Below are 14,725 nucleotides of genomic sequence, written 5' to 3' on the forward strand. Positions count from 1 at the left end.
TAATGTTTGCAATCATTCGGTGTAACAAGCTCTGATAGGAGTCATGTTGCACTGAACACACGTGTATTTAGAAAACCATAAAATGGAAGAGACAATGGAGTGGAACTTTATAAGACTGTGTTATTCAAGGCCACGCACCCAGTATCTTAGAATAGTAAATAGAGTATTTAATAGAATATAGCGCTCCTTTTTGTTTTTTGCTGTCAGGCTCAAGGTCTGGATTAGCGAGGGAATAGTATACGGTATGTGGCATGTATAATTTCTCCATAAGTTCACAAACACACAGATCAACTTAACCCTCATGAAGACACGTCGTAAAACTGACGTTCCTGGTAACTGGGGGTCCTACCGGATCCCAGCAATTAAACAACATGTAACTAACAACTGGAGTAAATGAATGAAGGAAAATGTGTAAATTAACACTTTATTTTGCTTTTCCTTTACTTCTAGCCATCGTTTAATATAATGCTATGTGTCCAATGCGCACAGCTGTTTCCCAGCAAGTGAAGGCACCACTGTATTCTGGACGCTGTAGTTTATTCTAGAAACATGTCACAGGCATGTGAGATATCACTGGAAAGACCCAAGCCTCCTCTTTCATTTGGTATATGTGTTCCTAGCCTTTTGAGGTACAGGCACACCTATTGATTTGCTGCACGTCACAGCACTGGAGCACTGAATGAGGGGGTGGTAGAAAGTACTCTTACAGGCATGCCTAACATCAATGGAAAGCGCAAAGCCTGCTCTTTTTAATGAAGTTGAAACCAGAACGCTATCTGTTGAAGCGACCGAGTAATAGGCAACAAACGAAACTTAGGAACTGACTCATGTCACATGACTCAAGCCTTTGTTTTGGTTTGCTGTAGTTTAGCTTAAGAATGTGTGTTCAGGACATACGATACATCATTGGAAAGCTCCAGATCTGTACTTTCAAACCTAATACAATTTGGGAAATTCAACCAGGCTACCTGAACTAGACTTATCTTTTGCATAGTGTACATATCGACTGATTTTATACTGGTGTCTGCTTTCATGAGCTAAATAGCGATGGATCTTGTACGTAGTTCATAAGGCATGCAATGACCACAGACTGATCACAACAGCTGAATTTATATAGACTTCAAACACCTGGAAAGATTGAATCATAAGTTAGGTGCCATGGATACTGAGAAGACTGGTACTGATTTATAGAACAGATAACAAATAAAGATGAATTAAACTATGTTTAGAAACGTGAAATTGAGAAGGACCTCAGTACCTTTCCAGTAATTCATTAGCAGGCTGCTGTGAACTGATGGATGATAATGGAGGAGGGTGGAAAGACTTGACATCAAATTGTGAAGATTTTCAACCAGCTTATGTTAATAAATTAAATGCTTGCAATAGTAAGCTATAAAGTGCAGCACTGTTGAGGCATAGAGAACATCTTCAAAATGATGAAGCAGGTACCTTTTTTGATGTATGCAGTAACACACAACCTGAATCACCAGTATCTGCTGGAAAAAACAAAACAGAGACACAAGTCAATGATACAGTTTCACCAACACTACACACAATCAGTTTGCGGTGCATCTAATCACCAAGGTGTATCTAAGCGCTAATTAGAATGCAGCGTGACTGTGCTAATGCTAAAAACATAAAGTGGAATATAAATGCCATCTGTATGTTTTGTTTTAACTGATGAGGGAAAAATTGAGAAACAAAGAAAATGTTAAAAATAAATACATAAATGTAACAGGGAGGAGGCTGGGGGGCGAAACCGGTGACCCTGTGCACCGCAAGCAAGGGTCTTAACCACAGTGCAACAGAGCCGGGTACGTCTGTATTTGTTGTTTTAGAGCTTTGAACCTCATCTCATCAACAGGGGACAGGACAGAATCCGTAATGGCAATGTGTCAGACAACACTGCCCATTCCATAAAGGATTCCATTCTGACTTTCAAGTAAATAGTCGTGTGCACCAAATCACAGCTTGCATGTGTAACACCTGGCCAATTAGGGCTTGCGGTGGAGTGTCCTGCCCCTATATATATATATTTATTTATTATTTGTATTTTTGTTTGCGGCTCAGATCAAAGCGCTGCATATTTATTATTGTTTTATAATTTAAAAATCCTGTGAGGATGCGTGGCTGATCAGCTACTGATTATTTAACTAGCTGACAGTCACGCATCCTTTCTAAACTCGTGCAGACTGTGGCCAAGGGGTAATAAGATAATTAACAGCTAGTTAACCCCTCAGCCAGAATATAAGAACCTGCAGCTGTCCGTGCTCGGGGAAGAGTAAGTTAACTTAACTTAACTTACAAATAACTGCTAAGTGTGCTGGTTTACACCAGCACGATATTTATTTGTTTGGCCAACGCGCCTTTTTGTTTGTTGTGTTTTGTGTTGTTTGTTTAAATCTTTTGTTTATTATTTAATAAATACGCTGAGCACCGTAGCGTTCAGCTTCACCTGCCCATCCATTGTTTCTGGTACTTCCTGGTCCGTGACGTCACCACACACGCCACTCAACAGCTGCTCGACCACATATGGTGTCCTGCGTGGGACAGACAGCGCCTCCAGGAGCCGGACCAGGACAGAAAAGTGAGGGGTTTTTTTTGTTGTTTGTTTTTTCAAATACTGTTTTTTGTATTTGAAAAAATAAATAAATAAATAAATAAATAAATAATGGGAAGAAGTGGAAGGAGGAAACAGCAACGGCAGGAGCAAGTGCATCAACAGCTCGGAGCTGGTCGCAAGTCCTGCCGGGTCTCTGCTATGCTGGAAGTCTGCCTCACCTGTCTGAAAGGTGAGGAATGGTGCTTCGCCGTTGGCGAGGTCGGGCATGTAGCACCCGACCAACCCCCTCCATGGCAGGTGAGGGAGGAGCCTGAACATCCTGCGCCCATGTGGGAGGAGGATGGCCCAGAGCAGGAACCGGAGGATGAGGGGTCGGTCCGTCCACAGCCCAAGAGGGGGGAGGCCGAAAGTACACAGCCCAAGGCTCCACTAGCAGGGGAAGAATACCTGCTGGTTTCACCTCCAGCACCACCATCCGAGGGAAAGGAGCAGGAGCTGCCTCTGCAATCCTCCGAGGCGGACTGGTCCACTATCCTCAGAGGGGATCTGGGACTGGCTGGCAGAGCCTGAGATGGATATGGAGGCCCTCCCTGCTGTGATCAACCTCCTGTGGGCGAGAGATGGGGAGCGCTGAGAGGCCTGGGAACAGCAACACCACCCAGCATCCCTCCCAGACATCGCAGCCATGGTGCTCAACTACCTGGCTGCAGATATGGGAGGGGCCCCACTGGCATCTCCAGCGCCAGAGGGAGAGGAGCCATCGCTGCCATCTCCACGCCAGAGGGACAGTAGCCATCGCTGCCATCTCCACGCCAGAGGGAGAGGAGCCATCGCTGCCATCTCCACGCCAGAGGGAGAGGAGCCATCACTGCCATCTCTAGCGCCAGAGGGAGAGGAGCCCTCGCCACTGTTTCCAGCACCAGCAGGAGAGGAGCCATTGCTGCCATCTCCACGCCAGAGGGAGAGGAGCCATCGCTGCCATCTCCAGCGCCAGAGGGAGAGGAGCCTTCGCCACTGTTTCCAGCACCAGAGGGAGAGGAGCGGTTGCTGCCATCTCCAGCGCCAGAGGGAGAGGAGCAGTTGCTGCCGTCTCCAGCACCAGAGGGAGAGGAGCCATCGCTTCCATCTCCAATGCCAGAGGGAGAGGAGCCTTCGCCATTGTTTTCAGCACCAGAGGGAGAGGTCCCATCGCTGACATCTCCAACGCCAGAGGGTGAGGAGCCCTCGCCACTGTTTCCAGCACCAAGAGCAGAGCAGCAGGAGCTGCCTTTGTCTCCACTACCGCTAGGGGCAGAGCAGCAGGAGCTGCCTCTGTCTCCACCAACACCAGGAGCAGAGCAGCAGGAGCTGCCTCTGCCTCCACCACCTCCACCAGCAGAGGGTGAATACCTGCTGGTTCCATCTCAACCACTGTGGAAGAACAGCTTGCCCCTCCCACCTCCACCAGCAGAGGGTGAATGCCTGCTGGTTCCGCCTCAGCCGCCGTGGGAGGACTGCTTGCCCCTCCCACCTCCACCAGCAGTGGGTGAATACCTGCTGGTTCCGTCTCCACCACCGTGGGAGGACAGCTTACCGCTCCCACCTCCACCAGCAGAGGGTGAATACCTGCTGGTTCCATCTCCACCTCCACCAGCAGAGGGTGAATACCTGCTGGTTCCACCTCCACCGTCATGGGAAGGACTGCTCCTGCCCTGCATCGCACCGCCCAAGGATGCCTGCCTCGCACCGCTCAAGGATGCCTGCCTTAAATATGAATAAAACCCCAAATGCACACATTGATAACAATGAAAATCCACACTTAATTTATTTTTTCCGGTTTATTGTATTAATTAAAGTCAACCTGTGAAACTGGCAGGGCTGCAGTTCTAGCCCATCCCTCTAGGGTGAACACATGCCAAGATAATACCTGCTAACTATATAATGTTTTAAAAACAATACTTTATTTTAAAAAGAGGTATACATAGACTACAGCTACATTTTAATATCATCCCAGGTCTGGGTAAAAAAAATTTAAACAAAGCACAAAGCAAAAACAAAGGTTTACAACAAGCTCACAATGGGGAGAAGCCTTCCCACATATGAAAAAAAAGATAGAGACGGAGGAAGTGCAGATGACAGCAGACTTCAATAGCGTGCATCTACAGGAAACTCACACAAGCAGGTCGCCCACCCTACAGTGAATGGGTTAGCTTTTTTAACACAGACACTACAAGCTCCGCTTCAGCCTGTCCTTGATGTTCCTCTCTTTCAACCCGATTGCAATCCCCTGAGTCTCTCCTCAGACACCATCAAATAGGGGAGAAATAACAAGCAGATTAACTCCATGAATGATGATTAACAAGGGCAAGCATGCGCTTTCAATAAAGCAAAATGAACACAGCAGTACAACCTGAGAATGAAATAAAAACAAACCAATACAGCAATTTACAGAACGGCGCACCTGGTTAAAATGAAGGGGAGCGAATGAAAGAAGCAAACCCCTGTAGACACTCATTACCGCCGTCAATGGCATTGGACTTGATTTCAGACATATATAATTAAACAAGCCAATATAGATTGTACTTTACAAATAAAAGAAGCATCTGCTTGTTACACATGAATGGGGAATGATTGTGTTGTATTGAATGGGAGTGACATTAATGTCAATGCAGGATACGGTTTTGGTACAAGGCAGAGTGTGAAATCCTGTGGGAGGCAAAGGACAGCGAAGCAACGAACCTCAGCGCATGAAAGGAAAGGGATTATAAAATATGAAGGCTCTCTGCGCTTTCACTTTTTTCATGAAAGTCAATGTTGATAACCCTGGACAGACTGACAGCGGAGGAGGAATTCTTGGCATACTGTTGCTAACAAAAAGCTGTATCCAGAAAATCCCCTATACCTCTATTCCTCCCTGTTATTAACTCTCTGGAACACAATCGGCCCACCTTGATGCAGAGGAAACCCTTTAAAAAGCCAGGGCCTGCGGTCATAAAGATGGCTGTGAGTGGGCGTAGGTGGTAACGTCAGCACCCAGGAAACAGTACACACCAGACTGAAGGGACAGGGAAAACGGCTGCAGCCGTATATGTACATAAATAATAAAAACAAACCGTTTAAACCAAACACTAAATACACAAATGAAAAGGGCACATGGGCCAAAACAAAACAGACACAAACAATAACGAGTACCTCTTGGGATCTCTCCTTGGTAGCATTCGTATTTGTTCTCGCTTGGCTTAACTCCTCAAAAACTCTCCATTTAATGATCCGGGAGTGCGTCTTTTATATTCTGTGGCTGAAGCCTTAATTATCCATTAATACAACAATTACCTTAAGGCTCCAGCCACATTCCCACAAGATTTACGCCAACTATACTTTATGAGACTAGCTTTTTCGCCGGTCTCAAATAATAAATAATAATGACGGACGGTTTCCGTCCGCCCGCACACAAATACATATAATAACAGTAATACTACTACTACTACTAATAATAACAATGATAAAAATACAATACAAATAATAATAATACATAAATAATAAACTCAGACCCATTGTCTGCTTTTTCAAGTATCCCAACCTTGCAATGACTCTTATGTGCATATTTTCTGTTTAAACCACCTCTTCATGCAGTATCATGCAAGTTGGAGCTGAGCTAAATATTTAATTTTCCCTGGTATGCATGTGTTTTTCCGTGGTTACCGTCTTTGTGGGGACCAATTGGTTTGCACAGTGTGGGATCTATGCACACGCACACACATACTTGTTGACTCACCAGTGCCCCTTTGCTTGGCATCGATGTTAATGAAGAAACGGGTGTTGTCCTCCATGGCGATGGGCGTATCCAGACCCTCCTGTCGGCTCTCACAGTCATCGTCTGGGTCCCCTAATGCTGTAAAGAAATGCGTTAAACACACAGTGATGAGAGACTCACGCACACAGACAGGCTTAACACAGGAAACCATTCAGAACTCCAAATCAGAATTCCAAGGTAAAACTAGAAGAAACTAACAGCTGGTTTCATAGCCTCCGGTTAGCACTAGTCTTGGACTACCCATTGCTAACTTACATATAATTAAACAAAGCGGTGGTTCTGGCAGGGAACACACTTTAACCTTAGATTAAATCACGTAAACATCAAGCATATTTTAGGCACTTCCAATCCCAGATCAAGCTGTCAGTCGAATGGCTAGTATCTCATTTGTCCTTCGATAAACACATCCAATCTTACTTCAATCCATTACGTCCCTGCTGTGTGCCAGAGTTCACCTCCTCTTCCCCAGCATCCATCTGCTTTTTGGCTTCATTTAACAGAGGAGGGCAGCTATCCTGCCCATGGCTTCCTATGGTCAGCCTCTCTACTTATCTGCAAGCTAATTTATGGGCAGAGGTACCTCAAAAGGCGAGGCCCAAGACCAAAGAGTGTACTGTAAAATATGTATAATGTAGTAGTGTTGTCTAGTCTATGTTTTAATAAATAATCTATCACATGAGTTTCCTGACTGAACAGTAGGTACGGTAATCTAGGATTAGTGCTAAAGAGGGTCTGTGAAACCAGCCAGAAGTCAAGATCAGTGCTAGAGAGGGTCTGTGAAATCAGCCAGAAGTCAGGATTAGTGCTAAAGAGGGTCTGTGAAATCAGCCAGAAGTCAAGATCAGTGCTAGAGAGGGTCTGTGAAACCAGCCAGTAATCAAGATTAGTGCTAAAGAGGGTCTGTGAAATCAGCCAGAAGTCAGGATTAGTGCTAAAGAGGGTCTGTGAAATCAGCCAGAAGTCAGGATTAGTGCTAGAGAGGGTCTGTGAAACCAGCCAGAAGTCAAGTAGACAAATGTTTTAGCTAGTGCTTTCTCTCGGGAACACTTTCAAAAACATTATTGTACACTGAAGAAAGTGCTAGCAGAAACCTTTATCTGCTTGACTCTATTTCTTTTAGTTTTATCTTAACACACAGTAACCTGCAGATAAATTGTTTTTATTCACACGTAAAGCCTGCAGGCTTCTTTTTTAGTGTACATAGAAGAAGATATGCAAACAGGTTTTGAGAAATGTGTTTAAGCAAAATGTGTTTAAGGGTTATCATTTAGCACTGCAGATCTTGACAAATATGTAAACTGCCAAAACATACATGACATCTATTATCACCATGTATCTAATGTATCTAAGCATTGCTCTGCTGTAACCCTAAACATCATCCAATTATTTTTGTACAAGGCAAAACTGTCACATTATTTTTCATTACTGGGCATTGAATGAGGTGATTCACATTAAAGGGAATATTCCTTATTCAAAATATAGATATACTGAAGAATATTGAAGCCCTAGGACTCTTGTGCCTTGTTAAAGCCTATACTGGACAAAGTTATAGTGACTTAAAATACTGTTTAAAATGATTCAGAGTTTACTTACCAATCTCTTGGACAAGGTATCCATTATTGGACATACCTGAAGGAGGAGCTTCTAAAATAAAATTTAAAAAACAAACAAACAAAAAAGACAACAAGAAAACAAATTAGACAAAAGTCTGATCAAACAATTATTCGTCAGCGTCTGCTTTATGAACTTGTCAGATCGACAGGGCACTGCTCCCTGCATGACGGGCACACACATTCAGTTTATAGAACAATGAAAAGAACAATTAATAAACAATTGAAGGCACTAATGGACAAAAGATAGACAAAGGTTTACTATGGGATTTCACTCAATGCCCTCACACCCCACTCCAAACATGCCTTTTAAACTCTGAATAATTCTGGTCACTCTTCTTTGCACTCTTTCTAGAGCAGCAATATCCTTTTTGTAGCGAGGTGACCAGGACTGAACACAATATTCTAGATGAGGTCTTACTAATGCATTGTAGTTTTAACATTCCCTTGTTTAAATTCAACACTTTCTATATATCCGAGCATCTTGTTGGCCTTTTTTATAGCTTCCCCAATGTTTTCATCAGAAATGTCTAGATTAAAACGTTTCTGAGTCAACATAAACCCCTAGGTCTTTTTCATAGATTCCTTCTTCAATTTCAGTATCTCCCATATGATATTTATAATGCACATTTTTATTGCCTGCGTGCAGTACTTTACACTTGTCTCTGTTAAATGTCATTTGCTATGTGTCTATCCAGTTCTGAATGCTGTCTAGATCATTTTGAATGACCTTTGCTGCTGCAACAGTGTTTGCCACTCCTCCTAATTTTATGTTGTATGCAGATTTAACAAGTTTGCTTACTATACCAGAATCAAAGTCATTAATGTAGATTAGGAATAGCAGAGGACCTAATATTGATCCCTGTGGTACTCTACTCGTTACCTCGCTCCATTTTGAGGTTTCTCCTCTAATCAGTACTTTCTGTTTTCTACATGTTAACCACTCCCTAATCCATGTGCATGCATTTCCCTGAATCCCTACTGCGTTCAGTTTGAGAATTAATCTTTTATGCGGGACTTTGTCAAAAGCTTTCTGGAAATCTAAATAAACCACGTCATATGCTTTGCAGTTATCCATTGTTGATGTTGCATCCTCAAAAAAATCAAGCAGGTTAGTTAGACACGATCTCCCTTTCCTAAAACCATGCTGACTGTCTCCCAGGATACTGTTACCATATAGGTAGCGTTGTAAAATGTGTGTGTTTACTGAACCCAGGAAAGGGTTAACTTTAAGCCTTAGAAAGTTATTAGGCTGTTGATTTGACTCTGAACACCTTAAATCTCAGGTAGTTCAGAGAAACAGGGGGGTTGCATCTCTCAGCAATTGAGAGAAGGGACAGTAGCCAGAAGCAGGAGGCTGTCTGGCAGACAGTGCTGATAGAAGCCTCATTTAGCTTTTGCATGCAGAAATCTGCCACAATAGTTTAAGTATGTATTTTAAAATAAAACTAATGGCAATCACAACTATTGAGGCCAGAAATCACTGGTTGTGGACTGGGCTAATTTCCTTGGTGAAGATGTATGCAACTTGCACCACTATAGATATACTGTGATATTATTACATTTTTAAGTTCCTGATTTTCATTTCTGTCTCTCTGCTAAGGGCCAGCTGATCATCAACTGTCAAAAAGGATAGATCTAATTTACTGATATATGAAACATAAACCAATAACGGCATTATAAAAGGATTCCTACATAGAGTTTGATCAAAATCAAACACAGGCATTCTAAAACCTTTTTTTTTTTTAAAATATGCTTGCAGCAGCTCTCCGGAAATAATATGCTTATCAACTGGTTTAGGGTTAGCAGCACACAAGAGTCTTGAGACTGTTCCACGCTCCTCCTTTTCCTTCCTGTTAAAACCACCTTGAAGAATAATCACATTAAAGCAACACTACAGTAAAACCGTGCTTTGTAGTTCAGCTATACATTTTGCTGTAATACAGTAAGGACAACAGGCTCAGAAAGGATTGCCTGGCTTAATCTAGTGAAGGATTTAAATAAAAAAAACAATACGTAGTTTATTTGGGCTTGTCAGAACTCATGAAGCCAGTTGATAATGAAAGCATTCAGGTTCATCCTGTTACCAAGTCGGAGAAGCAGTGTATTGATTGATTTATGGGTAGGATTTCCACCGAGATGGAACTTCTTATTTTTAGACCACTCAATGTAGCTCCCCATAAAATCACTATAAAGAGCAGTGGTGCAATACAGTGCATGTTGAAACAGAACTACAATTAACCATTGCTGATCTGGAACCAATTGTTCCCCCATCGAAATTATTTTAGTGCTAGGGGTCTCTGGACATGGGCCTAAATCATCCTCGCTTGCCTGCCCCAGGGCTTTAATAAATTTATATGATAAATTTCACATTCATTACGGTGAGCGGGCTGTCTAATTTCATAATTAATCTTCCCTATAGCCCAAATCACTTCATATGGCCCCTGCCATTTAGCACATAATTTTGATTCTGAGGAGGGAAACAGCAGCATTACCTTGTCTCCAGGTCAAAAGGTTCGAATTAGTGCATTTTTATTGTAATGCTGCTGTTGCCGGTACTGAGCTGATTTCAGGTTCTCCTGGGCCAAACGACCAACCAAATCCAGACGATCTCTAAGTTGGAGCACATGCTTCACTACATTTTTGTACAAGCCTTTGTGCTCCTCCCACTCCTCTCTCAACAGATCGAGGATGCCACAAGGCCGTACAAGAGCTCGAAGGGGGAGAACCCTGTCGAACTCTGCGGCACATCTCTCACTGCAAAAAGGAGGTAGGGAAGAAGCGATGCCCAATGTTTTTGCTCTTGAGTTATTAAACATCTCAGCATCTGCTTCAAGGTCTGATTAAATCGCTCCACCAAACCATACGTCTGTGAAGGGAGGAACTTTGAGTCCAGGATCCTCTGTGAGGCCTGCAACCACCTCGGAATATAAAAAACCTGGACAACCCCTCTCTTCACCCGCAGAGCGACGGCCTGGTGGAGCGTTTTAACAGGACGCTGGTCACCCAACTAGCGATCCTGACCATTTAAATGACTTAATTAGTCTTATCAATTATTTAACAGTGTGTCCCGGTTTTGAGCTTTGAAAATGTGTTCCCTCTATCTATTGCTGTTCCTGTTTAGATCATTATTTATAAGCCTCACTAACAGTCCCTTTTCACAAATAAGGGCTGCTCCTGAAAAAAACTCCTAAAATCAGAATCTCCGTTACGCAGAGCAAATGATTGGTCGAAAAATCTAGCAATTGCATATCTTGTAAGTCTCATATGATACGCCATGCGGTCTACTCCCCAAAACAAAGCATTCAGCAAAACAAGTATCTTTAGAATTAAATGAAGCTCTAAAATATAGCACCAGGACAACTTTGTCGACCTTTTGCAGAAGGCTAGAATTGGCAAATTTATATTCTAAACAGCTATAAAATCCAACAAACCCTAAGCCTGGCTTAACATGCCGGCGCCCTGGGAGGCCACGGAAACAAGCCTACTGGGACTTGTGGGTCAAGGTGGAGTTTAACCAGGGTGTCTTCCTTCAATTCTGTTTTATTACAAACATTTCTGTTTACTGTACAGCTATGGCCAAAGGTTTTGTATTCTCCAATAGAATGATCTAATTGTGCTTGATAAAGTCGAATGAAACCTGCTGAATAATGTTACATTAACATATTGAATTACATACCGCTTTGTAGTTTTCCATATACTTAACGAAAAACTGAAAAAAAATTTAAAAATGTGACATTTCAAAATCTAACATACTGTACTACTATTATAGCTTCCGGTATATTTTTGCAATATAATTTTGTAGTTTCTTTGATTTACATGATATCATAGTAGTTCCAATTTATTGTGAGAGAGGTTTAAAACAAACACATTCATTCTATTGTGCTATCAGCCAGCCTACACTACAATTAGCATCAATCTTTCACTTAATGAGCTATTTTTGTCACACCCAAAGTCGCTATCACACCAAAAGTTGGCTTCTCTGCTTTCATTCTTTCCCATACAATTAGTTAAAAGCTTCAGTTTACCTCAGTAGAAGCTGGCGACATAGCTAGCGAAATGAGAAGATTATTGTCTATCAAAACAGTTCCGGTTGTCTTAATGCGTGGTTTTATTTGACTTATCTGTGTCACTGTGTTTTGGAAGAATGATGAGATTCAAGATAATTTTTTTTTTTTTTTCTCGCCCTCTCTGTTAAAAGTGCGTGGGCAGAGCCCCTCTGTTTAAAAAGTGCGTGGGCAGAGCCCCCCTGTTTAAAAAGTGCGTGGGCAGAGCCCCTCTGTTTAAAAAGTGGGTGGGCAGAGCCCCTCTGTTTAAAAAGTGTGTGGGCAGAGCCCCTGTTTAAAAAGTGCATGGGCAGAGCCCCTCTGTTTAAAAAGTGTGTGGGCAGAGCCCCCCTGTTTAAAAAGTGCGTGGGCAGAGCCCCTCTGTTTAAAAAGTGCATGGGCAGAGCCCCTCTGTTTAAAAAGTGCATGGGCAGAGCCCCCCTGTTTAAAAAGTGCATGGGCAGAGCCCCTCTGTTTAAAAAGTGCGTGGGCAGAGCCCCTCTGTTTAAAAAGTGCGTGGGCAGAGCCCCCCTGTTTAAAAAGTGCGTGGGCAGAGCCCCTCTGTTTAAAAAGTGCGTGGGCAGAGCCCCTCTGTTTAAAAAGTGCGTGGGCAGAGCCCCTCTGTTTAAAAAGTGCGTGGGCAGAGCCCCTCTGTTTAAAAAGTGCGTGGGCAGAGCCCCTCTGTTTAAAAAGTGCGTGGGCAGAGCCCCTTTGTTTAAAAAGTGCATGGGCAGTGGCCCTTTGGCTCACCCATCTCCAGCGCCTATGAGACATATAACAGAGTACTGTGGAAAAAGCAGAAGAGAAGTGAGAAGGATACTATCTATCCCCTGGAACTATCACTGAAGACAAAGCTGCTTCTTACATTTCTGAAAAATACGGTTCCAAACAGACCCTACATTACATTATGTGGCACTAGACGCAAAACATACATGTATTGTAGCGTACAGGGTCTTGCAGGCACCCCCGTGTCTTGTAGTTTAAGTCAGAGGGAGATGCCTCCAGCGTGAAGCTTGCCCTTTTCTCTGCGTAACTGCTACTTACACATTATAGTCCTGAACCCATCTGAAATTTGGCACTTGCTAAATTCTTGGGGACCACGCTGACTATCCCCCCCTTAGTCCCCTCCACCCAAGAAAACACCCAGAACCAATCAGATATTTTTTTATTTTTATTTTATTTCTTACTAAACAATCTGGAACAATCAACTCAACCCCGGAGAAATGAAAATGTACATAGTTTATTCCAACAATTGCAGCCATTTGGTTTGGGGGGTGTTTCCCCCAAGAGCTGTAGGCCAGATGCAAAGCTTACATTTAGCATCCTGTGCTGCATAGCATCTTTGCTATGGTTACTAAAGATATGTTGTACAAATTAAACAGATGTTAACATTAATGTGAAGAAAATAAACATCTGTGCAATATCAATATTGATTACTATAAACTTCAATACCCTTGTGATAAGCATGTAATAATTGAATAAACGACTGTCTTTAATAACTCAGTATGGAAGGAAAAAGTTTGTGCTTCTCTGCTGTCTTTCTCTGGTTAAGGTGATCAATAGCATGATGGCTCTAGCGGATCTGTGATGACTCACGTTATGCAAAGCAGTAAACCTCAGAACAGCTTTTGTTTACCAGCTATTAAAAGCCACATTGACACAGAAGAGATGAGAACCTCTGCTTCCTATTATTAAGCAGGTGGACTTTGTTCTAGGTTGGCCAAAATGACGCTGCTGTAGATGAAACAAGACAAGACTGCTTGAACTAAAGTCTCAATTTTTGTTCAATGGAAATCATTTGGCAGCAAAAGAATATCACATATCTGCTTTCTGCCACTGAAGACCAGAGCTATTTTCACAGGCAAGTGATATATCTGGCACACATGTAACATGCTGTACTATGAGACAGCTGTAATGCAGTGCAATGTAACATAATGTTCTTACCGGAAGGCTCAAAGTGAAGAACAGTAATGGATTCCATGGTGCAGGTGTGAGGATCTCCCAGTCAACCCATCATCATCATCATCATCATCATTCTTAAACTCCTCAGTCAGAGCAACATTGCCATCTCCACTGCCGTCACTACCTGAGTTACTGTAGGATCTCTCTCAGTGCCAAAATGAAACTGCCCGCCTTTGTTAATGCAAAGTGTGCAAGGCTAGGAGGCAGACAGGAAGGCCAGGAGGGGTAGAGGAGACTCTCTTCTGGGTCCCAGTGCCTGCACAGCTTCAGACTGATTCAGGAAGGGGGATATCTGGGTGAGTAGGAGCTAGGCAAGTCTGCTCTCAATGATTGACACTGTTGTTTACCAACTTATAGAATATCTGTTATTGTTTATTAGATAGAATATGTAACTGAATATGTACTTCTGTGAGAGAAAGCAGGGGCCAATAATTAGGTTCCGTTCTAAATTTGGGAAGGGGCTATGATATGAATAAGGATTATTTAGAGATGCGGGGAAAATCTGAAATTACTATGACATGGTAGTGCTTTTTGTTTTTTAATTCTTGCACAGTTATACAGGCCTTCAAAAGCACTATTACTGTGCACTCTTTCTTATAGTACCTTGAAACAAACAGCTTTCCCTCGTAGTATTAAAACATACAGCACAGCATGCTACAAAATGAACAATAGCAATAAAACCTTTCAAATGACGTGCTTTTTTACAGACTTTAAATGTCTGTTTTCCCATGCAAACTTCATTTTGCCTAAT

General features: G+C 42.7%; 1 protein-coding gene across 2 annotated transcripts in view; it reads right to left on the reverse strand.

Moving 5' to 3' along the window:
- Positions 1-14,277, reverse strand: part of LOC117420971 (solute carrier family 4 member 11-like) — a 38,649-nt gene extending 24,372 nt beyond the window's left edge. Inside the window, exons 1-4 of one of the 2 annotated variants that reach the window (XM_034034789.3) lie at positions 13,957-14,277; positions 7,950-7,997; positions 6,318-6,434; positions 1,450-1,496 (exon numbers count right to left, since the gene is read on the reverse strand). In XM_034034789.3, the coding sequence (XP_033890680.3) occupies positions 1,450-1,496; positions 6,318-6,434; positions 7,950-7,997; positions 13,957-13,993 (249 nt within the window). In that variant the 5' untranslated portion in view covers positions 13,994-14,277. Of the gene's footprint in view, positions 1-1,449; positions 1,497-6,317; positions 6,435-7,949; positions 8,001-13,956 lie in introns of both variants that reach the window. The other variant, XM_034034787.3, reaches the window with a different exon arrangement.
- Positions 14,278-14,725: the final 448 nt, after the last annotated feature.

The sequence above is a fragment of the Acipenser ruthenus genome, chromosome 1 (assembly GCF_902713425.1).
Source record: "Acipenser ruthenus chromosome 1, fAciRut3.2 maternal haplotype, whole genome shotgun sequence".
Lineage (NCBI taxonomy): Eukaryota > Metazoa > Chordata > Actinopteri > Acipenseriformes > Acipenseridae > Acipenser > Acipenser ruthenus.